Genomic DNA, 24,112 nt, shown 5'->3' on the forward strand with positions numbered 1-24,112 from the left:
GAGGATTCAGTCATCAGCCTGAAATTACCACTCCGAAGGATGCTTTGTCTTGGTTTTACCCCAGTCCAGCACCCTAGCGGCAGGTGATGACCATCATGAAATACCAGTGAAATGCCAAGAGACTAGAAGAGTACTGAAGTTGCAATGTTCTTCACAGAGGACTGTGAGACACGAGATATCTATAGACTGGGAACCCTCATATTAGTTCTGGGCTAGTAATGGAAACACTGATAGGGATTCAACTCAAATAGAATTAAAGGACAGGAAAGCATGAAAAGACAGGAAGCAATTACTATTTTAAAGAAAATTGTTTGTGTCAAACCCTATTTCATGCTTTTAGGAGATAATTGCTAAATCTTGTACTGAAAGGTCCCAATTGTTGCTATTAGTCCCAGCCCTGGTGAAAGTCGGTAGGCCACTGTTGATCCTTTGGATCATGGTGCACGCATAAGAGGTGTAGTCAGGTGCCTGATGAATCCACCTGTACAGCATCCTACAACCATCACACCAAGACTTTTGATGTGTACGGCTAGGCAAGAGTATGGAGGAGTGGAGCCTGCCCAAGACCAATCATGCCCCCTTTATACCACTGAGACACAATCCAAAGACCAGACCGAGTCCAGAAGTGCAGTGTCCCAACAGTTGTAGCTTCTGCCAGCAACAGGTAAGAGCTGCTCCTGACTGCCTGATGCCTCAGAGGAGCCACCCTGCCAGGAATAGCCCCACCACTTTGCCACCAGGCCCTCCAGTTGGATGTAGTTTATGGTCAGATCCAGGTCTGGGTGAAAGTTACTGGGTGAGCTAAACATCCCTTATTCAGGCTAATTGGGAGGGGTAGTTAGGCCCTTTTTATGTAACAAAAGAAGTTACTATCAGAGATAATAGGCCACATAACAAAGCAAGCATTAACTCCAGGAGATAGAGGTGAGCTCTCTCAGCCATCAGAACTTCAGGTGACAGACATCAGCGGCTACCACCAAGCCACCATTGCATATGCCCACCCGCGCACTCCTGGCAGCCCTGGACAGCTCCGCAGCAGCGGCTGCACCGCCAGAGCACAATGTGCATGCTAGGAAGGCACGCGCTTGCATCTGGTAGAAGGCCCAGGAGTGTTTCATGCACTTTCAGTCAGCTTCCTGGCAATGCTAGAAATCTTACTGTACTTGGCAGAGATGCAATAACTTGATGATGGAATAACTGCCCGAAGAGTGGAGGGTTTGCCACCTCACAGGAACTGTGACTATGCATGCGGTCATTGCTTTGCAAACATAACTGGAACTCAGCCACTAAACTTTGGAACGTAGACCAGCTGAAGGAGGAATTTCCCAGGCAGTTTTGCAGGGGCTGGGGCACTGCTTCATTCCAATGTGGACTTATGAAATTCAGCAGAAAGTGAAGAAAGCAGTAGAAAGCTGTTGTGAGTGTGGCCCCAGGATAGATAAGACTTCTCTGGGGCATAAGGTTTACTGAGCAGGCCAACATGTATTTCTGAATGAGGAAACAGTCTGAAATGCATGTTTCTGCTACATTTAGGGAAGCAGGCCTTTGTGCACGATCTCAGTATATAGACAAGAGTGCACCAAAGAAATACTTGACTTGTAACATCAATTTTTCATCATAATGGAAACAACCAGGAAGAACGCAGCCTCACTGCTCCGGAAAAGAGTAAAACAGAAGTTTGGTTAGTAAAGGTATCTGCGTCTATACATCTTACTTTGTAAGACATTTGGCCTTGTACTGCATGACAATCTAACTGAGAGTTTAGCACTGTACAATGCTGATAAAATCCATGGTACATGAATTAAGTACTGGAGAACTGGCAGGTCTCAAAAAAGTAATTAATAATTATCAGTAGGATGTCACCAAAAGGCAGCATTTTTAATGGGGTTCAGCAGGGATCAAGTTGAGACCGAAGGTCAGTCGACATTATCAGTGATGGAGAAGCCAATACCAAATCATTACTAGTAATGTTTGTGGATGGTGTGGTTAATAATAATGAGGACAGGCAGCCAAACAGAGTGAACAGATATTTTTTTCCTTTTTGGCCTTAGGTGCCAAAAATCCGCCTAAGTACTGTTTTAGGTGCCACTTTGGATCTTGCCCATCTCCTTGGATGTAAATGGGGGCAGTGTCCTGCAAAGCAATGATCCTGAAAAGGATTTAGGGGATAATAGACAAGCAACTCAACATGAACTCCCAATGCAGTGCTGCGGAAAAAAGGGCTAATGTGATTCTTGGATATAGCAACAGAGGAGTAGTGAGCAGGACTGGGGAGTGATTTATTTTCTTGGTGAGAAGACTCTAGGAGAGTGCATACAGTTCTGGTGTTCACATTTAAAAGAGGATGTTGAAAAATTGGTGAGGACGCAGAAGGGAGCCGCAAAACTTACTTGAGGGCTGGGGAAAGTGTTTTATAGTAAGAAACTTAAAGAGGGCAATCTGTTTAGCTCATTAAAAGAAAGATTCAGAGGCAGCTTGATTACAGTGTCTAAGCACCCCCATATGGAAAAAATACCAGGTACTAATGGATTCATTAATCTAGTATATTTATATCTATCACATATATATATATCATAGATCCCTTCGAGGTTAAGATGGGAGTTAAGCAAGGCTGCATCATTGTTCCAACACTTTTCTTGATACTCTTCACTGCAGTGCTACCACTGACCACCAGCAAGCTTCCAGTCCAAGTGGAGCTAAACTACTGAATGATGGTACCCTGTTTAATCTCATTTGACTCCGAGCCAAAACCAAGACCACCCTGACCTCAATCATTGAGCTCCAGTACGTTGATAATGCTGTAGTGTTTGCAGACCTTCAGGCAATCGTCACTGTCTTCGCCAAGATGCACAAGACTAGAAGACAACTAAGGTCCTCCATCAGTGAGATCTTAATGAGCTGTCCCCAGCTCCAGTAATTCAGATTCCCAGTGAGACTCTGGAGACTGTTGTGTACTTCCCACACATCAGAAGCAATTTCTTACAGAAGGCTGACATGGACAAAGAAATCCAATATCGCCTTAAAGTACAAGTGTGGCCTTTGGTCGCCAGAGGAAACAGGTGTTCAAAGATCACATCTGATCCAGCTCATGGTTTATCAAGCAACGGTGATCCCCACCCTACTGTATGGAGCTGAGATGTGGACAACGTACAGGAGACACCTCAACTCACTGCAGAAGTATCATCAGTGCTGCCTGTAGAAGATCCTTTGAATCCAGTGGGAAGAGAGCCCAGTGGATCACCATTAGCATCCTTTTGCAAGCAAATACCATGAGCATTGAAGTCATGATCATCTCATACCAACTTGTCTAGAGTGGCCACATCATCTGGATGCCTGACTCCAGACTCCTGAAGCAAGTTTTAGTCCCCCAGCTCAGCCAAGGTGCACACCCCAGAGGAGGGCAGAGAAAGCGGTTCAAGGCCGTTCTCAAGGCCAACTTGAAAAAATGTAACATTGACATCAGCTCACGGGAGACTATCATCCAGGGCTGCCCCAAATGGAGGAAGAGTCTGCTGCAAGGATCGCAGGACTTTGAAACTGGACAACCACAACAGGAGACAGAAAAGGGGAGTGGCAGGAAAAGCAGGTCGCAGAGCAGAGTTACCCACCCCAGGTGGAAACACAGCCTGAGTTGCAACAGTCTGTCAGTCCAGCCTCATCAGCCACCTTCAGACCCACAGATAAAGCCATCATGGAAGACGATCTTCCTTGACTGTGAGGGATTGCTGAGATACATGTATATGAAGAGGGAGTTATCTCAACGATGGTGGCTGGCCCTGAAATAAATTCCCAAGGGTGGCAGTGGAGTCTGCATCTCCGGACACCTTCAGAGAGGTTTTAGGCAGGAACTGAGCTTAATATGGGGGCAACCCTGCCGTGTATTGGTCTGGCAGGACAGAAGCTCAGCCTTTCCAAGCCTCAAATGCCGGCAGTCCTCAGACTTACCACCCAACTGGCTCCTGAAAACACTGTAACTCAGAACCCATTTTCCCATAGGTTATAAACGGGGGGTTAGTTCCTGATACGCTTTCACCAAAGATGCCCCAGAATTTTGTACTCCGTCATTTACAGATGAATAATACAGCTCTCTTACGTTGCAAACAGCAATCGTATTGATTTGGAAGGCCTTCTCTGAGGTGACTTTGCCGGGCTTTTGGAAGGGCTCTGGGCCGGCGTCTTCTCAGGAGACCTGCCTGCGGGGTTTTCCCGGAGTCCCGCCGGCTTTCGTGAAGGCGCGTCCGAGCAAGTTCGCGCACACATTTCTCCGGGGAGGCGGGCGACACAGAGGCTTGTTCGTGCCGCGCCGCAAGTGGAGGAAGCCGAAACGGGGGGGAGGGGGGATGTATTTGGAAACGTAAGTGGGAAACCTGGTAGCTGGGCCCGGTGTAGTCGAGGCCGGCCCGGGACAGATCGCTCCCTGTAAAGCCGCACACGTCTCCTCAGCACCCGCAGCCACGCCGGGCGGGGCTGGGCGGTCACAAGGCAGCAGTCGGTGCCCGGCGCCGGGGCGGCGGCCGGGAACAAAGCGCGGCGGAGGCGGGCGCGGGCGCGGGGGCGGGCGCGGGGAGGAGCGCGGGCGGGCGGGGGGCCCCCGACACGTGCTATAAAGGCGGCGGCGGCGGCGGCGGCGCGGGCGGCGGCGGCATGGAGCGGGCCGGGGCGGCGCGGTGGCTGTGGTGCGCGCTGGCGCTGGCGCTGTGGCGGGCGCCGGGCGGCGCCTTCCCGGCCGAGCGCAAGGGCGCGGGCGCGGGCGCGGGCTCGGCGGAGCGGCGCGCGCAGTTCGCGTCGTGGGACGAGGTGAACGTGCTGGCCCACGGGCTGCTGCAGCTCGGCCGCGGGCTCAAGGAGCACGTGGACCAGACCAAGGGGCAGCTGCGGGAGCTGGGCGGCCGGCTCGGCGCGCACGACGGCTCCGTGGGGCAGCTGCTGCGCCAGGCGCGCGAGGCGCGGGAGCAGGGCGAGCAGCTGCGGGCCGCCGTGCGGGAGCTGCAGGGCCGCGAGCGGCAGGTCTCGGGCCTGGCCCAGGCGCTGCGCGAGCGGCTGCGGGAGGCGGCGGGCGACAGGGCGGCGCTGCGCGGCCGGCTGGAGCAGCTCGAGGCCAAGGTCCGGCCGGCGCGGCCCGCCGACAACCGCAGCGCCCACGACGCGGGCCCGCTGCAGGTGAGCGCGGGGCCGGGCGGGCCGGGCCGGGCCGGGCCGGGGCCGGGGCTGGCGGCTCAGGTGCGCTGTGTCTTAGGCGCTGCTGGACGCCCAGGACGCGCGGATCGAGGCGCTGCTGCAGAAGACGAAGCAGCAGCAGTACAAGCTGGACAAGCAGAGCCTGCAGATCAAAAGCCTGCAGAGCAAAGTGAGTGCCCCTCCGCGCCGGGGTCTGCCTGCCGGGAGCTAGCTGCGTGGTTCCCGGGCTCTGTCGTCTCCTCAGAGGCCGCTGACCAGTGCCCGGCCCCTTCCAGCGCCCGCGGCTCGGGCACTCGGGGCTTATTGTCTACCCCAGTCAGTAAAAAGCCAAGCACTGGAGGAGCCTTGTGTCCAATGACATCTAAAGGATATTGTCCGTTGTCCAACAGTGACATGTGAAGGATGCGAACTGGGGCCCAAATCCTGCCCGCTCTGCTCTGCTGCCTTTTTGGTTTGTCTGCAGAACAAACTTCTGGCAGAGATGGGCAGGCCCCAAACCACCCCGGGAGCTGCCGAACTCCAGCTCAGACCCGGCTGCTTAAGCTTTACAAGCGGGTTCAGTGCTCTCCGGAGGACTGGTCCCGCGGCAGAGTCCCTGGGGGTGTCAGTGGGAGCGGGAGGCAGTGCTGCTGTGAGACCCGTTCTCGCAAGCACGCGTAGTGAAGGCTGGCCGCATGAACGATTCGCTAACTTGTCCGTGGTTTTGATGCAGGTCAACCTATTAATCCCTTTCCACCTTAAGGACAACAAAACTCAGAGCCCAAAGTGGAGGATAAACCTAAAGAAAAGCCTCAGCCATGCCAGCCAAAGCCAAAATGCCAGTATGGAAGCTGCACAGACACAGAGTGAGTATCTGCAAACGCCCTCCTGGCCCGCTTTTGGTGAAGTCATCCTGCCAGCAGTTACTTCTGTGGTCCAGAAACAAAAGGTTCAATTGTCCTAATTCAGGATGTGAGCTTTGTGCCACTACGAAATCCTTGTGAGCCAGGGTCACACTAGAAGCAGAGGGATCTGGTGGCTGTGCAGGATGCAGTCTTCAGGAGCAGCATTAGTCTGGCAGGAATTTAAGGATTTAAGAGGAATGTTTCAGTCTAATGTTAAGAACCTTGCATGGAACAGATGGCTTCTGGCAGAGACCACTTATCTAAATGGGGTACTGTGGACTAGTCTGAGCCTGGCAGGCCTGGGCATACCACGGTGGGGAGGGGTCTTGAAAGCAGCAAATCTGTCACTAAAGATTGTTCCCCTGTCACTTACCCAAGGTGGATGCCATGGGCCAAGAAGGGAACTTATTTTTGGCTGTCTGCTGGCCACTGACAGCTGCCGGCCTATTGCTTTGCATAAACAGACCCGACCGCTGTGCTCGGGGGGGGCGGAAAGGAGTAGGCTGTGCAACTCGGTGTTTTCAGTTTATTCTCAATGGGAAGTAGGTTGCCCCTCAGCATCGGAGCTTGTCCCGCCGGAGGGCTGCAGGAGGACACTGCTTAGTTTATATGCGAGAACTGTTATCTGGTTGCCCCTGCAATAACCAAAAAGGGGTTGGGGGATTGATGGGGGAGCAGACTGCAAATAAATGCAGAAAAGGAGAGAGGCAGAAATTGAGCAGCTTTCCATCTGAATTGGATTAACCATCAGTCATTTCAGGGCCTGGGACTAAATCCCCGTAGAGTTTCTTCTTAGCTATTGCCTTGCGTGGCTGGACAGCATCTACCCTCATCTAGTCTCAAATCTGTTCCTGCTCGGTAATAGTCGCAGAGACCTGGATCTGACTCTGAGATGGTAAGGCCAAGGCTATCGAGCCCTGGACTTCTTCCATCACAGCACAGGCGAGGTTGTCCTGGTTAGTGGCAATGCCAACTCCACCGGGGATCAGAAGGCTCTTCTCTGGGGCCAAGCCTTGATTCTCTCTCTTTGCTTCAATCACTAAAACAGCTTCCTGGTAACAATAAATATAATTCAGTTTCTTCTCTGATCAGCAAGAAGACTTGCTGACAAGTGCCGATGGGCAAGTTACCTGGAATTCACAAAGCCAGTGTCCTCTCCCTGGGTGGCTTGTCTCAGCATTCATTGCAGTCACTGACTCAAAGGCTCGTGCCCAGAGCTGCTCCCTGTGTACTGCTAGTCAGTCTAACAATGCTGATGTGACCCCACGACAGCCTAGTGACGAGCTCTACCAGCAGCTCCTTTTAGAAAGGCCTTTCTATTTGCATCCAGTGAACACAAGTTGACAGAGCAAAGGCGGCACCTGGCCAACTATGTGAAAGTTGAAAGTTTAAAACAACCCGGAGAGTAAAAGGTTAGTCGCTTGCAGAAGGAAGATTGTGTCTTTAGGCAGTGCACATGCAGTCTGGCTGCATGCCCAGTAGGCAAAAGTTAAACCTCTTGTCTCTCAACGGTGCTGGGATTCCAAAATAACGAAGTTGCGGGGAGGAGGAGGTGCGGAAAGCAAACTAAACAGCTCCGGGTGGGAGGGAAGTAAATGCTTGAACAGCCTGCGGTCTGGAATGCAATATTGTGTTCAAGGAGCAGTGTTTACTCGCAGGTTGGTGGCTTGTGTATCCTATTGAAAGGTGCAGTCCTTAAAGCCCAGGCAGTCCAAGGGGTCTTGTTAAATTAAGATTTTATTTTTTAATTTATTTTAATTTATTTTTTTAATGAGATCAGTGAAAAGCAAAATATTAAACAGCCTGTGGAATATCTGTGTCTCACTTGCTAGTAATTTCAATCTGCACAATTCGCAGCACTGAAATTAAACACCCCTTGATCGAAATGCTTGATGGGAGGTTGCAAACTTAAGGGCTCCTCATTCAACTGCTTAGGGCACTGCTATGATTGCAGGAGCAGAGCACCGGATGAGCGGTCATGTATTTGGCAAAAGCTCAGCACGAGACCAGTTGCTCAATGGGAGTTACTTTCAGTTTCTATTCACCATGCACTCGTATTGTGGGATAGTCTGGTAGGATCTGGAGACTGGGAAGGGGGTTGGGGCACCATCTCTGCCCGTACCAGACCAGATAAGAGGAGGATATAGTGAGCGGTGCTAAAAGTACAGTCTCCCCCCAAATGATCTGTTCTGGTCTTCATTGGTTCTTAGTCTTCGGATCCGAGTGGCAGGCAGGTCTAACCTGGTGTAACTTGTCAGAGATCCAGCAGACATCTACATCGGCTTATCAATGTGTAGATGACACACCTCGGCTCAGTCTGGGCTTGTGATATGCACGTGTACTAACCCTGAACTTTACGGTAACTGCCAGAACAATGCGACGCTGATCTAGTACGTGCCCCCAGCCCCATCAGACCAAGACAAGTGACAGGAAACCCCAGAAATCCCACTGCCCTCTGGGTTTTCACATGCGACTCTGTTTTGAGGTCAAGTTGTGAGGATACAGAGATGATTTGAGGAGAATCTCTTCTGCTCTTATGGCAACCCTAGCATGGCTGGGCACTTGCATCAGTCAGATGGGAGTGACTTTTGGTTGCTGCCTCTCCCAATTATGGGATGATTTGGTGGGGCTGAGTCCTTTAACGTGCAGATTTCATACTCCAGCAGGCCACGCTGATGCAAGAGTCCAGATGAATGGACACTTTGTGCTCTTAAAGCTGGTGCCTGTCTTCAGGGTTGAGTCACTTTGCAGAACTGGGATTTCAGGCTTGTGAGCTGTCCACCCATCACCTTGCCAGTGCTAAGACCCTCTTGTCTTTGCCTCGGGGGGCGGGGGGAGGGGGCAGGAGAGGGTAGGAGTAGCGGGTCCTAAAGCCAACTAGGTAAAAGTTCAAACTTGGGATGAAAGTAGCTATTATGATGGAATCGGAGCATGTTGAGGGTAGGGGGAGGTGGAGGGGAGCCTGGCGGATCAGGAATGCAGCAAGGATTGGCTGGAAGGAAATTGGGTGAAAGTTTAACAGTGCTTCCCCGCACCCCTCCCCCTTCCTGGAGCCGGAGGGTTTTCTTCGGGAGAAGCCCTCCCTCACCGGTTCCCGGACCGAGGTGCCCTTTCCCCTACTTGAGGGCGGCGCAGACACTGATGTCAGCGCAGGGCGAGTTGCTAAGGCTGCTGAACCGGCACAAGGAGGCTGGAAGAAACGTTTTTTTCCCCCTTGTGTTAGACTTTCCTGCAGGAAAATATTGGAGTCTGCACAAGGGTTTCCCATCCTGCGGTCCACTTGTCACTTGCTTCAGGGCTCAAAAAGGGAAAAAAAAAATCCTGAATTACGCAATAGATGGGGGCTCACTGGAAACTCAGGAGAGGGACTGGGAAACTTGCTGGCATGGTGCTGGTACCGTGCCGCGTCTGTCAGGCCTGCTGCCCGGAGCGTAGGCACCAAGGTGAGAGATGCCTTGGCAGTGTCTGGCTTAAGCACTGGCAGGGGAATCCCAGCACAGCCTGGAGACGACAACTTGCCTTGGGTCAGCACAGGCAGAGCTGAGCAATGGTGCTGAGGTGCTTGGAAACCTCCTTTTGCTTCACTTGGGGTAGCAAGAGCAGCTAGGAGCCTTCTGCCAGCACCCCTGGGGGGACAGGGACCCCCCACTTCCCTGAGCTGTGCCATCCTCTCAGCATGTTTTCTCCTTGGGGGGTGTATGGCCATAATGACTAGGGGATGGGGGTAGAAGTGATATTTGCTGTGACAGCCCCTGTTTGCAATGGCCAGAGGCTTCTGGTAATATGTTATCTTGGTGCAGAAGTCAAGGAAGCTTCAGATAGGCTCTGAACTGGCTCCGTTCTTTTCTAGCCAAAATCAGGAAGGGCCACTTGGCACCGCTCCGGTTGACCCCGAGAGCGAGCTCTGCCCCCCTTTCCCCCAGTGCAGAGCTGCTCTGCTTACTGGAGGAAAAGCTTTCTGCAGCCCTTCAATAATATCCTGTGTGAAACGTTGGACATGTTGTAGCCAGGCTGTAGGTTTGCAGCTGCGTGACGCAAGCTGTACAGTGCTTTTTTTTTTTTTTTTTTACAGTAAAATACCTCGGGCTTGGAGCTTAGTGCAGTGGAAGAGGAGCGGAGAAGGCCGTGTCCTCCATGCGCTCCCCAGCGGAGGCTGGCGGCATAGGAAGTGGGGGAAAGTTCATGTTTACACGCCGGTCCCTGTAATCCCTCTTGGACTCTGCTCGTGGCAGCAGCAAGAGAGTCCAAACTTAATTTAAAAAGCCTCCCCCCTTTTGGGCTTGGTTTTCATTCAGCTTTAGGAAATGAACACAGCAATATGTTTCAAAGCTGAATGCAAAGGGCACTCTCCCTGCTTTCCCTAAAGCTGGTTAGATGAGGAACAGGCCTCCCTTTGTCTGCGGAAATGCCGGGGAAGTCTCGCCACCTGTTCCAGGCAGACAAAGAGCTGTTTGACTGTTGCCGTTCCTCGGAGCTGGGCAAAGTCCCTGCACATCCTGACACATCCCTATCCTTTTGACTCAGGTTTTGTAATAGGCTTTTTTTCTCCTTCTTTGTGGGGACTGTTGATTGTTCTTAGATGGACTTTAACAGTGCTGTTGAAATGGTGCTTTGCTGGCAGTTACAGTAAAGCCAAGACCAAAGTTCAGCCATGGGTTGGGGAGGAGGGAAGAGGAGCAGAGATGTTTGCTTTTCAATTAAATCTTGTAGGATTTGTACGGAGAATGGTCGGTCTCCAGCCAATGGTTATACCGCGAGGGGAAAACTAGACCAGTGCCTGATAAAGGGCAATATGGGCATGGCAGAGCAGTGGCATGGCAGAACATGGGTCTGTGGCAGAGCTAATCCTGGGCTAACCTGGGAGCCTGGCTGCTTTCTTTACCCTAGTGAAGATGTGCATAGGACTTTTTATGTTAAGAAGGACTCTGAGCAAGAGGGGTCTACTACAGACCTCCCAACCAGGGAGAAGAGCTCGACCAGGAATTCTTGGGTCAGCTCACAGAGGCAGTGAGGGCTAAGGATGTGGCAGTGGGGACCTGAACTTCCCAGACATCTGCTGGGAAGAGCAGTCAGCCAGGTCTGACCGCTCACGTCGGTTCCTAGCCAGAGTGCAGGACCTCCGTCTAACCCAGGAGGTGCACAGCCCCACCGGGGAGACGCCTTGTTGGACCTGGTGCTGGCCAGGGGCAACGACCCGGTGAGGGGGCTGCAGGTGCTCGACCACCTGGGCGACAGCAATCATCGCCTGCTGGAATTCACCATCCAGCGCAAGGTGGCAAAGGGATGCAGTAAGGCAGCGGCCCTAGATTTTAGGAGGGCAGACTTCAACGAGCTAAGGAGGATACTTGGAGAAGCGCTGAGGTCCCGGAGGGGAGGGGAGCCAGGTGTCCAAGGAGAGTGGTTGTTCCTTAAGGAGACGATCCTCCAAGCCCAAAGGGAGGTAATCCCAACGAGGATCAAAGGGAGCAGGAGAGCACACAAGCCTCTGTGGCTCACCAAAAGCATCTGGGAATGTCTCCTTGCTAAAAAGGCGGCTTATACCCAATGGAGAGAAGGGGTCATCACCAGGGAGGATTATTCTGTAGTTGCTCGGGGATGTAGGGGGGCAGTTAGGAAGGCCAAGGCAGAGATGGAACTGACTAGCTTCCCAGATTAAGGACAATAAGAAGTCCTTTTTTAAATAAGTAGGGGGTAAAAAGAAGGTCCTGGGTAATGTGGGGCCCTTGCAGGACGCCGTGGGAAACTTGGTCGTCACACCAGACAGCAAAGCTAACATGTTTAACGATTTCTTTGCCTCCGTCTTCCTAAGTAGGGACCAGAACAGCCACCTCCCTACTGGGCCCCCCTTCGGGCCCTGGGGGAGGCACACCTGGGCCATGGGTTAGCGAGGATTTAGTTAGGGAGCTTCTGGAGGGGTTGGACGTATTCAGGTCAGCCGGCCTGGATGATCTCCACCCTAGAGTTCTAAAGGAACTGGCCGGGGTCATTGCAAGTCCCCTGGCACGGCTTTATGAGCACTCGTGGTGCTCTGGTGAGGTACCGGAGGACTGGAAGAGGGCCAACGTGGTCCCCACCTTCAAAAAAGGCAGGAAGGAAGACCTGGGAAACTATAGGCTGGTTAGTCTCACCTCGATCCTAGGCAAGCTGTTTGAGAAAATTATGCTGGCACACGTCCAGGAGGGGCCAGCAGGAGACTGCATGCTTAGGGGCAACCAACACGGGTTCATCAGTGGCAGGTCCTGTCAGACCAGCCTGGTGGCCTCTTACAATCAGATCACCTGATCACTAGATGCAGGAGTAGCAGTGGACGTAGTCTTCCTGGACTTCCAGAAGGCTTTTGACACTGTCTCTCACCCTGTTCTCATTAAGAAACTGGGGGGCTGTGGTGTAGACACCCTCACAGTTAAACGGGTCGCCAACTGGCTGGAGGGCCGCACCCAGAGGGTGGTAGTAGATGGGTCCTTCTCAACCTGGAGGGATGTGGGCAGTGGGGTCCCGCAGGGCTCGGTCCTCGGGCCCACACTGTTCAACATCTTCATCAGCGATTTGGACGAGGGGGTGAAAAGCACCCTGTTCAAATCTGCTGATGACACTAAGATGTGGGGGGATGTGGGCACATTGGAAGGATGCAACAGGCTACAATCAGACCTAGACAGGCTACAAGGGTGGGCGGATGAGAATAGGATGGGTTTCAACACAGAGAAGTGCAAGGTGACGCACCTTGGGAGGAACAACCGGCACCATACCTACAGGCTGGGGAACTCCCCTCTTGTCAGCACGGAGGCGGAAAGGGATCTGGGGGTCATCACTGACTCCAAGATGAACATGGGCTAGCAGTGTGGGGATGCAGTCAGAAAGGCCAACCGCACCTTGGCATGCATCCACAGATGCATCTCGAGCAGGTTCAAGTAGGTGATCCTCCCCCTCTATGCGGCACTAGTCAGGCTGCAGCTGGAGTACTGTGTCCAGTACTGGGCGCCACACTTCAAGAGGTATGTTGACAGCATGGAGAGGGTCCAGAGGAGGCCACTCGTATGATCAGGGGGCAGCAGGGCAGGCCCTACGAGGACAGGCTACGGGACCTGAACCTGTTCAGCCTCCACAAGAGAAGGCTGAGGGGGGATCTTGTGGCCTGTTATAAACTAGTCAGGGGACTAGCAGGCATTGGGGGAGTCCCTGTTTCCCCGAGCACCGCCAGGAGTGACCAGGAATAACGGTCACAAGCTGGCAGAGGGCAGGTTTAGGCTAGATATCAGGAGGCGCTACTTCACGGTCAGGGCGGCTAGGATCTGGAACCAGCTTCCAAGAGAAGTGGTGCTGGCTCCTACCCTGGGGGTGTTTAAGAGGAGGTTAGATACACATCTTGCTGGGGTCGTTTGACCCCAGTACTCTTTCCTGCCATGGCAGGGGGTCGGACTAGATGATCTGCTCAGGTCCCTTCCGACCCTAGAAACTATGAAACATTAATGCTTGGCTCCAAACCCTGTTGTGTGTGAACAGGCAAACAGTCCAACAGGCTGTCTGGGAGGCATCTCCTCCAGAAAATGCTGTGGATAGCTGGCTCTGACTAACGAGGCTGAAATCCTGCCTGAGAGCCTGGTAGCACCTTCCGCTACTGTATCCAGGGACAAATCTAGGATTTAAGGGTCCTTTCTAGTTTGTTTGGTTTTTTTCTCAGTCTAGAAACCCATGGCAAGAGCTGCAGGAATGTTGTCCTGACATCTGCCAGGTCTTAGTGACATGGGGAGCTCTAGACTTCACAGGCATCTGCCTTCATCACTTAAAGCTGTGTTGTGTTCTTGAGTGAGTGCCTCTCAAAATTGCTTCTGGAAGCTGTATAACACTGCTGCCTTCTTGCGAGAAGGAGTGAACCATGGCAGCGCAGCTGGGAAAGCTCTTTGCCTGCTCCCTGGTAGGAGCGTGCTAGTTTGCATTCCTCACTCCAGACTCGCTGGAGTCTAGTACAAACCTTTAGTTTCACTGGCTACAGAAGCCCAGCTGACTAGGAACAGGGGCCTTGGAAGACATTATGGCACTGTAACTTTTATTGCCCTCATCGGGGAAGGCTGTGCTACATGCTGTCCAAGTAAACAGTGCCACTGGTGCCCTTAGCTTCATCTTTCAAAGTGTCAGAGTACACGGGGGTGGCTGGGCTTGTATCCAGGTGTACAGATGTTAAAGTTGTGGCATGAACTAATCTGATGAGAGACTAAGCACAATGTAGAGAAGACCTCCTGCTGAATTATTTTTGTTCTTCTTTCCCCATTTCCCACCCCTCCTTCTCTCTCCCAGGACTCCCAGTGGACTGCCAACAGCTCTTCCTAGAAGGGGAGAGGAGCAGTGGGGTGTTCCAGATCCAGCCTCCTGGGGCCCAGCCTTTCAAAGTCCACTGTGACATGACTGCAGGTAAAAGGAAGGAAATGCCATTTAGCACTTTAGAGCATGGCCTTGCAAACAGCAGCATTGAAATAACTAAACAATCTCTTTCAATCCCAGAAGGCGGCTGGACAGTGATCCAGAGGCGGATGGATGGCTCTGTGGATTTTGACCAGCTTTGGGAAGCCTACAAAAATGGTTTTGGAGATCTTAATGGTAGGTAGATGGAAGGCTTTTGTTGTGTTTCTATTCTAAGTCTTTGTCATATATTCATGACAAATTCCTTCCTCAGCAATGACTCCCCTCCCTCAAGACTCTCCAGAGGTCTCCCCCATAATATAGGGCTGAACTGGTAGGCTCAGCTGGCTTGAAGGAGGTGCCTGATCCTTCTAGGCACTCTGCATACCAGAAAGCTGTATAATTCAGAGAGCTCCTAATGTGATTGTGTTCTGGATCAGCCTACTTGGGGTCACCTCTGGCTTTGAAACACCTACATGCTAGTATCTCATGGTTTAAATTGTGTTTGATGACAAAACTAATACGAAGTTCTGTGCATTTCAGGCGACTTCTGGCTGGGCCTGGAGAAAATACATTGCATTGTCCAAAACAAAAGATACAATCTCTTGATCGAGCTGGAAGACTGGGAAGGAGAAAAGCAGCTCATTCAATTCCTCTTTAACCTTGGAGAGGAGAACACAGCCTACACACTCAGCCTCCTTGGGCCTGTGTCTGGAGAGCTAGAAAATGCTGTTGGGGACTTTAGACAGTTGCCATTTTCCACACGTGATCAGGACCATGATCTCAAAGCAGACACGAACTGTGCCAAGCACCTGTCAGGTCAGTACTGGCAAAGGAAAGCTGCTAACCTGAGTAAGAGCTTGGTTTCCTTTTAAACCTGGGAAGGCAGGTGATGCAGTCTTCCGTCTGCCCCTGCAGCTGTCTGGACCCCAGTTCTGGCTGCAGAGTTGCAGTATGGAGATTAGGCCTGTGCAAAGTGGCTAGTATTCACTTCGGATTTGGGTGACAGGTGATTCAAATCACTGGACCGAACTGATTCAGCTGAATCAGATTTGGAGATTCGGCTGCTGCTGAATCACCCAGGCCCATCCCCTGCCCGCCCCAGCTCCCAGCCCTTGGGAGAGGTGGGGAGCCCTGACTCACTGGGTGCTGTCAGGGAGGGGGCGCAATCCCCACTACTCCCTACTGCCCCACATTGCATGGGGGGCTCTGCATGAGCCCCCCACCTGCTGTGGTTCCGGGCCTTTAAGAGGAAAGAACTGGAGGACCACCCCCCCTCACCGTTCCTGCCGGTGGGGGACAATTCTGTGCTGGCCTGCACCATGGGGGGGAGGGGGGCTCTTCCATGAGCCCTCTGAAGCCCCGAGGCCGCTGCAGTAGCGGTGAGTCCTAGGGCTTTTCTCTTCTTAAAGCACTGGGAGCTGGGTGGGCAGGGCAGCCATGGGGGGCTGGCATGGGTTCCCCCCATGGTCCCCTCCCCTGCCCCTAGTACTTACCAGCTCCGAGTCCAGCTGTAGCTCCTTGCTGCAGCCACTGGGGACTGTCCAAATCATCAGAGCTCTCCAAAGAAGGGGGTGAAGGGGGTGCCTGATCCTTCCCGAGAAATCTTTTCCCGAGATTCAGAGAGGTTTGAATCAATTCAGACCTTTTAATTGGTCCCTGGATTCGATTTGGATTCGGAGATTCAGCCACCGAATCTCCCCCAAATTGAATTGCCACCTGAAGCTTCGCACAGCCCTATTGGAGATAGGCAGGCTCCAAACAACTGGAGCACGTGGAACTGAAGGTACGACTGATCCTGGTTCTTGTTCCCTGCTTCACGGTCCTCCAAAGAAGGCATGTGTAAACCCCCGCACTGCTGAAAACAGGTCATGTTATTGTGGTCTCAGTGTTGTTGCAAACACAGGACCTGGTCCAGCTTTCCTGATTTGTCTCCTTATTACTTAGAAAACCCTTCAGGCAATGCTGAGGCAAGGTCCGTGTCATCATTAAACCTAGCAGAATGTACCCTTTCTGATGGGCTCTGAACAGTAAACTGAATTCAGATCAGCACAAAAGCTGCTCTTTTGGGACTCCTTACACTTTTTGGTTCACAGATACAGTTTTGCTAGTGTCATACCTTCTATATTATCCTTGGAGACCTACACCCACGTCCTCCCTCTGGATCACATATTTGGTTGTATATTGCTGTATGTCAGATTTTGAGCTCTCATGGCCAGAGATTGTATGTGGGGTGAGAGAAATCATATTTTTACTAAGTTATTGGATTAGACCTTGTTACTATTACGACCTGCCACAGTAACCCTCTTTCCAAGAAGTGAGGGTCAAGCTGCTGCCTCTCTGTCTCCATTATCCAATGGGAAAAAAAATTAGCAAATGCCTTTCCCTACTGCTCAGGTGCATTATCCCAGTGATGCTCAACTTTGGAGACAATAGGAGTTTAAACTGGGATAGAGGGAAGATGAAGCAAGACAGACTTCCATGGTTTAAGGAGTGAACTTCTGTAGACTTGGGGCTTTCCAGAATACTCTGGACTCCTGAAGACACTTAACGGGTCTAACTTTCCAAAGCACTGAGAGACCCAACAAGCTGGTGCTTTTGGGGATATCAGGGTGACAGCAACAGCACTGAATCTGAGGTTGACTTTTACCCTCCCCTAAAGAAGTAGGGCTGGAAGGGACCTCCAGAGGTCATCTAATCCAACCCCCTGCCTGAGGCAGGATCATCCCTATCCAAACCATCCCATACAATCATAATCTAAGGTCTACATAAGACTACTGTCAACCCTGACTCAACATAGGCACTGTTTTACCCCTGAAAAATTCCTTTGACTGAAATGTGCTTTTGCATTTCTTTCCTCTTAGGAGGCTGGTGGTTCAGCAGCTGTGGCCATGCCAACCTCAATGGGAAGTACTTCCGCTCCATTCCTCGCCAAAGGCATGAGCGGAAACAGGGAATCTTTTGGAAGACGTGGAAAGGAAGGTATTACCCTCTGAAGTCGACCACCATGAAAATCCAACCCACAGAGCTGGAGGCAGAATCTTAACTTTGCTGCCACTTAAGACTCGATCCGTCTTATTTTTTGTGGAGCATTGATGGTGAGGCTCCATCTCTTGTGTTTACAGAAGACAAACAATCCCTCCAGTGAGCGTTCAGAGAAGTTCCCTCTCACTAGCAACCTGTTATCTTGTAGAGACTGTGACATGGAGCAATGCAGTGACTGGCTCTTGTAGGTCAAACAACTCGGGGCTAAAGGCGTGAAAGGATGGGAGCTTCCAGAACTGGGAGGTAGTCCTTGGCAGGGAATACACATCTAGTGCAGGGGTTAGCAACATTTGTGGGCTGAATGCCAAAACCCCCCTGCAACCTGGACTTGGAAGATGTTGGCATGCCAGAGGTGGACAGTGCGGGAGTCGTGAGGGGCTGGATCCTTGCTTTGGGGGTGCAGCCCTGGCCCCTTCCCCACTGTGTGCATGGAGCCTCTGCCCACTATGAGCCAGGCCAGGGCTCCGGACCCCAACAGAGATGCCCACTCCCTGCCATCCTGTCAATTGGAAGGGCTGGGAGGGGACTTACGGCAGTCCCTTGGCAGCTGCCAGGGCAGCCTGGGTGGCTGGAGGCGCCTTCCCCAGGGGGGTTCCCAGCTCAGCGGGGCCATGCAGCACCTCCTTCAGTGGCTGCTTATGGGGTGTGGGAGCCCGCTGCCTCCAGAGCTCTCTGAGGCTCCTGAACTCCCAAGCTGGACCCTGCCAGACACCCAAATAGACCTGGCATGGCAGTGGACAGCTGTTGCCGGCTTCCCTTCCCTCAGCCCCATCCCATTTTCCTGGCAGTTTCTGGGAGAGCTCTGGGCTGGGCAGCCAGGATAAAACAGGTGTGGGCAGGTGCAGCAGCAGGGACACAGCAGCTGGGCAAGGAGCGCCAGAGGACATGGCGGGTGGCAGGGAGTGCAGTAGCATGCGGCCCAGGCTCGGGGCGAGGGGGTAGTCCGGGTGGGGCAGACGCTTACCATAGGACATGGTACACAGGGGCAGGCAGGGGGAGCACTGCATGCAGCCTCCCACTCATGCCTGCAGCTGCTGCTAGCCTATAGCTCCCTCCCACGGGGCAGCTGGGTTGCACATTGCTCTGTGGTGGCAGGGTCAGGGCAGGCAAGTGCTTCAGCAACTGCTCGCAGAAGGGCTCATTGTCAGGGGCACAGAACCACAACCACTGGCCCCCAGCCTGGCTCGGCAGTGCCTGGCCCTTTCCATGGGGCTCTTGGCCATCTGTGCCACTTGCTTTGGCTTCCAGCCTGAGCAGGGGTGCAGGTGGTGTCATAGCTCAGCCTCTGGCCCCAGGGGCAGTAGATGTGGAGGGAGTTGGCTCCACAACTGCTGCAGCCCAGGGAGTCTGCCGCTTGGGCTGACCCAGCCCCAGGCCACTCTGCCTACACCCCCCACCTCTAGGTGCTACCAGCACAGGCTGCTGGTGTGGCAGGTCCCTGTCTGCTAAATGGAGGAGAAAAAGGGTAGGATCGGAGATGCCTCCCAGGTGCCTGCCACAGGCAGCCTGTGCTCTGGGCAGCTGCTACCTGCCAGAGAGCCCAGGCTGCTCACAGCAGGGCTTCCAGCCTTCCTGCCACCTGCTGCAAGCAGCCTGGGCTCCATGGCCAGGGGCTGCTCCCCAGAGCCTGGGCCAGCTGTGGCTTGCCAAGCAAAATGGCCTCATGTGCCATGCTCTGGCAGACATGCCAGGCATTGCCAACCCAATGTAGTGCATGCAACTAAGGTAGAAGTTGCAGACTTCCTACTGTTAATGATGCATAGAGCTTTCTGTCCTGTTTGATTAGCTGCATTTGCTCCTAAAGCTGGCTTGATGAGCTCACTCAGTCCCTGCACAGAGGCCAGGAAAATGTGAGGTGTATGGGGGAGTGTTCTTTCACCTCGATCAAAGCAGTATGGCACGGGGACCCTTGTGGCCCTTATTCCTTTCCTTGCACTGCTACCAGAAACTGAAGATGCATCCATTTGCTCCACAACAGCTGGAAAGAGATTTTCCTCTCTCCCATACTGCTATGCACCTGAGCTGTGGTAGCTGGAGAAGAGGGTAGCACATATGACTCGTATCTGGTATCTCACTTCTAATGACTCCCTGCCCTCCTTTCTGTCAAACATCCCTTCTTCCATTTTCTTCCATAGAGAAGGTTCTCAAGACCCACACTGAGGCCGGGGAGCCCAGGTCACCTAGGTTCTGCACTCTGAAAGGTCATCAGAAACTTAACTAAGTTTGAACATACTTGGGTAGTTGGAGGAAAAAGTGGCATTACTGGGTGAGATGCTATGGCCTGTTGCACAAGATCATAGAAGTTCCTTCTGGCTTTAGTCTAGGACCAGTGAACTCCATCTGGAGCCCATTGCTACTGCTCTGAGATGCCTGGAGTGTCTTGGAGCACAGAATGCCCTTGGTGCCCCTGGGGCAAGGGACCAATCCTGCCTCTCCAACCTGAATCCTCAGACTGGGATATACTGACCTAATAACCCTAAATCCTGATTTTTTTTCTTAGAAGGCTCCCAAATCCCTTTGTGTAAAGGGGATGCTGTTGCCCTGCTGTAGCCTGTAAGCAGTTTGCTCTACAAGGCAAGAGAGAGTAGGGTTCCCTCAGGTGGCAGAACCAGCAAGGAGAGTAGCATCAGTGTCAGCGGGTGTATCCCATAAATACTGCAGATGTTTCCGGTATTTTTAGATTGAAATTTGGGGACATGTTTTAAAAGAAGGGTACAGGAAGGTTGCCTGATCTCTGGAGACCATAGGTAAAACCATAATTATTGAAAAGCTGTTACAGGCCAAGTTTCCATCTTGGGAGTTCCCAAGCATCCAGCCCTATTTAAGTCATATTGACTGACTCTTGCTTGAGCTCTTTAGCTGCTGAATATTGTAAATAGTGGTTTGTAGAATGCTGGATCTTTTTAATGAATTTGCTGTTTAATTTGTTTCTATATTTAAATGCGGTGTTTAATAAAAATGTGGTGTAATTTATAAATGTTGACTTTGGAAAAACAGTAGTAGTTTGTGCATTTTCCACTTTTTGTACTAAAAAATCTGACTTTTTTCTGAATAAAAACAAACCTGTACATATTCCAGGGATTCTATGTGAAATTATTATTATTACTTTTTAATGAAGGCTAGTTAAAAGTAGCTGGAGCTGTCTGGCCTACTGCTAAGCAAGAGACTCTGATTTCAGGACTCTGAATCTTGCCATTTGGTCCCAGCCCCAATAGGTCAGGAAAGTTGGAGAAAGATCAAATAGTCAGAAAATTATTTGAAATTAAAGAAAATATGCCCCTTGTGAAACTATAGATGGCCCATTTACTTTTCTCTCCATTGAAACTAAAGAACTTGATCTTGTATACCTATGTAGGGAAGAGAGCTGTGATATCGGGTTTCTTCTAATAAATAAAGGAAAAAAATGCAATGCTTGCAAGTTTTTTAATTAGAAAAAAGATGTCATTGGTTTAATTTAAACCTTATGGCCAATTTGGATAATGAACCACTGCAAAAGATTACTATAGGATGTGTTAGAGATCTGAGACCCCACGTAACAAAGAATCTAATCTCTATTTAATAAGAGGCTCTAGATGACCTGCTCCGCAGCAGACACTGCTATTAAAGCCACAACAATGCATACATTCTAAGTGAATTTGTATCACTCAAACAGATTGCACCCAAGAGCACTAAAAGAACTGGCTGACATAGCACGGCCAATGGCAAGGCTATTCAAGAACTTGTGGCGAGCAGGTGAGGTGCCTGACAATTGGAGGAGGGCCAATGTGGTATCTCTCTTCAAGAAAGGGAGGAAGGAAGATCCAGGGAACTACAGGCCAATCAGTTTGACCTCTAATCCCTGGAAAGATCTTGGAGAAATTCATCAAGGAAACCATTAACATTCTGAGAGAGAGCCAACATGGTTTCATTGCGGGTAGGTCTCGTCTGGCCAATCTCATTTCCTTCTATGACCAGGTGATGCATCACCTGGACAAAGGAGATGAGGAAGATACTGTGTTTTTGGACTTCAAGAAAGCCTTTGACCTGGTGTCCCATGATGTCCTCATGGAAAGATTTGGAATTGCGGCCTTGACAATTTCACGGTCTGATGGCTGGGGAACTGGCTCCGTGGACAGACCCAGAGAGTGATAATCGATAGAACCAAGTCAACATGGCACATAGTGACTAGTGGCGTCCCCCAGGGCTTTGTTCTCGGATCTGAACTCTTCAATGCATTTATAAACAATCTGGACTCTGGTATCTGGACTGGCTAAGCTATGGGAAAGTGCGGTCAACCTAGAGAATAGGCTGGCAATCCAGGCCAATCTCAACAGGCTCACAAGTGGTCAGATCAAAACCTGATGGCATTCAACATGAAGAAATGCAAGGTGCTCCACCTCAAGAGAAAAACCCACACCACACTTACAGCCTTGGCAGTGCTACACTCATTAGCACCAGAGCTGAAAGAGACTTGGGGGTCATGACTGACCACAAGATGAACATGAGCCACCAAAGTGATGCCGCAGACGGCAAAGCAAACAAAACCCTGGCTTGCATTTACCGATTCATCTCAAGCAAGGCCCAGGAAGTCATCCTCCCACTTTACTTGGCCTTGGTGAGACCACAACTGGAATACTGTGTCCAGTTCTGGGCTCCATAATTCAAGAAGGATGTGGAGAAGCTCAAGGAAGTCCAGAGGAGAGCCACACAAATGATTAGAGGACAAGAGAGCAGGCCTTATGAGAACAGGCTGAGAGACAAGGGACCCTTCAGCCTGGAAAGCACAGGCTCAGGGGTGACTTGGTGGCAGCTTATAAGTATATAAGGGGTGTGCATCAGGAACTGGGAGAACATCTGTTCATCAGGGCACCCCAAGGGAAGACGAGATCCAGTGGTCACAAACTCCGGGAAGACCGTTTTAGGCTGGACATAAGGAAAAACTTCTTTACTGTCCGAGTCCCCAGGGCCTGGAATAGACTGCCACTGGAGGTGGTGCAAGCATCTACTCTGGATACTTTCAAAAAACACTTGGATGCCTACCTTTCTGGGATCATTTGACCCCAGCAGACCTGCCTATTGCGGGGTGGGGGCTCGACCTGATGATCTTGCAAGGTCCCTTCCAGCCCTAATGTCAATGAAATCTATGAAATCATGCGTATATAACTTTAACTGAAAACAGTTATCTAAATAGCCATAAACAAACTAATGAACTAGAGAAACGACAGGCGGGGTCCACACAAACTGAACAGGCTTAAGTGAGGTATGAGCAGGAACATCTTTCATTACCATTTGGGAAGATGAGGAATAACTAAAAGACACTCAGCTTGACGAAGAGCACTTGTGCCCTAAAGCTTCTTAAGAAGAATTTTTCCAACAAAACAAAATGGAATTGAAAGCAGAAAGGGAAGTGGCAAACACTCCAGTCATGCATCCCTTATCATGAGTCGCAACAAAATAAACAGCTCCTTCCAGTGGGAAAAGAAATTACGTATTTCCAGATGCCTCTGGGATGACTCAAGCTGATAAAGGCAATCTGAGCTTTTAAAGGATTCATCTTGGAAAAAAGGAGTAAGTGCATCAGCATCAGTTCTATGCTACAATGCAGTGGGTGGCTTACTTTTCTCTCCTACCTGGAGTTTGCAATGTAATTTTCCTCTGCTACTCTGAGGACCCCTTCTTCTTTTGCTTTGAGGGGGGAAAAAAACCTGGAATGAAATAACGTCCCCAAATGTTTTTCTTACCAGTCCTCAGGGTCTCATGTAACCCGTTACACATGCACAAAATTTAGCTCAAGCTAAACCCTCGTATCAGAGGCCCAATGTTCTGACTTTGGTTCCCTTTCTGTAAGTCCCTAGACCAGGTGTAGGCAATGTTTTTTGGTCAGAGTGCCAAAAAAAAACACGTCTACCTCGGAAGGTGCTGGAGTGGCGGCATGCCAGAAAAACAAAATGGCGGGGGAGGTACATGGCAGGACACACTGCATGTTGGTAAATTTAATAATCATAAATGTTGCCTTTGTTGTGTATTCCTTTTTTGTTGAGCATGTTGCAATGACAGAGGAAAAAAGAGACAAATAGGAGAAAGAGGAGAGAAAGAAAAAGGAGAGCAGAGAGAGAACCAGGCACGTGCACACAGAGAACCACATGCACAAACACAGAGAACCAGAACAGATGCATGCACACACACATCCAGAACCAGACACATGTGTGCGCACAGATGCACAGGACCAGACCAAGGCAGGCAAATGCAGAGAACCAGATGTGCGGGCACACGGAGCTGGGCTCCTGGGCCACTGGACAAAGTCCATTCTGAGGCATGCATGCACCCGCCGGTATGGAGGTAATGCCGGAGCCTGAAGCAGATGTTTGTAGCCTCCTGGCTACAGCCAGCCCAGGCTCTGGGTAGCTGCTGCCAACCATGGCAGGGCTTGCAGCTGCCCAGCTGCCTGTTGGGAGCAGCCCAGGCTGTGTGGCTGGCAGCAGCTGCCTAGAGCTCAGGCCGGCGGTGGTGTGCCAAGCAAAATGGCCTCCCGTGCCATGCTTGGCACACGTGCCGGGGGTTGCTGACCCCTGCCCTAGACAGAGGAGACTGTAACATGTTACAAAAGACCAGAGACATAACAAGATCTTCCA

General features: G+C 51.4%; 1 protein-coding gene across 1 annotated transcript; it reads left to right on the forward strand.

The window, feature by feature from the left end:
• Window positions 1-2,564: 2,564 nt before the first annotated feature.
• ANGPTL4 (angiopoietin like 4) lies at window positions 2,565-20,574 on the forward strand. The gene is made up of 7 exons (XM_090027253.1): window positions 2,565-5,160; window positions 5,237-5,347; window positions 5,891-6,023; window positions 14,355-14,468; window positions 14,559-14,654; window positions 15,000-15,275; window positions 17,321-20,574. Exons 1-7 carry the CDS (start codon window positions 4,645-4,647, stop codon window positions 17,500-17,502), a joined length of 1,428 nt encoding a protein of 475 aa, XP_089883379.1. The 5' UTR covers window positions 2,565-4,644; the 3' UTR covers window positions 17,503-20,574.
• Window positions 20,575-24,112: the final 3,538 nt, after the last annotated feature.

The sequence above is a fragment of the Crocodylus siamensis genome, chromosome 14, assembly GCF_052110815.1.
Source record: "Crocodylus siamensis isolate JL-2025a chromosome 14, ASM5211081v1, whole genome shotgun sequence".
NCBI classification, from domain to species: domain Eukaryota; kingdom Metazoa; phylum Chordata; order Crocodylia; family Crocodylidae; genus Crocodylus; species Crocodylus siamensis.

Excerpts from the sequence above, each read along its gene's own strand:
- ANGPTL4 (XM_090027253.1), top strand. The coding sequence starts at position 4,645 with ATGGAGCGGGCCGGGGCGGCGCGGTGGCTGTGGTGCGCGCTGGCGCTG. Across the intron at positions 5,348-5,890 it reads TCAAAAGCCTGCAGAGCAAA|GTCAACCTATTAATCCCTTT; the intron begins GTGAGTGCCCCT and ends GTTTTGATGCAG. Across the intron at positions 6,024-14,354 it reads GGAAGCTGCACAGACACAGA|GACTCCCAGTGGACTGCCAA; the intron begins GTGAGTATCTGC and ends TCTCTCTCCCAG.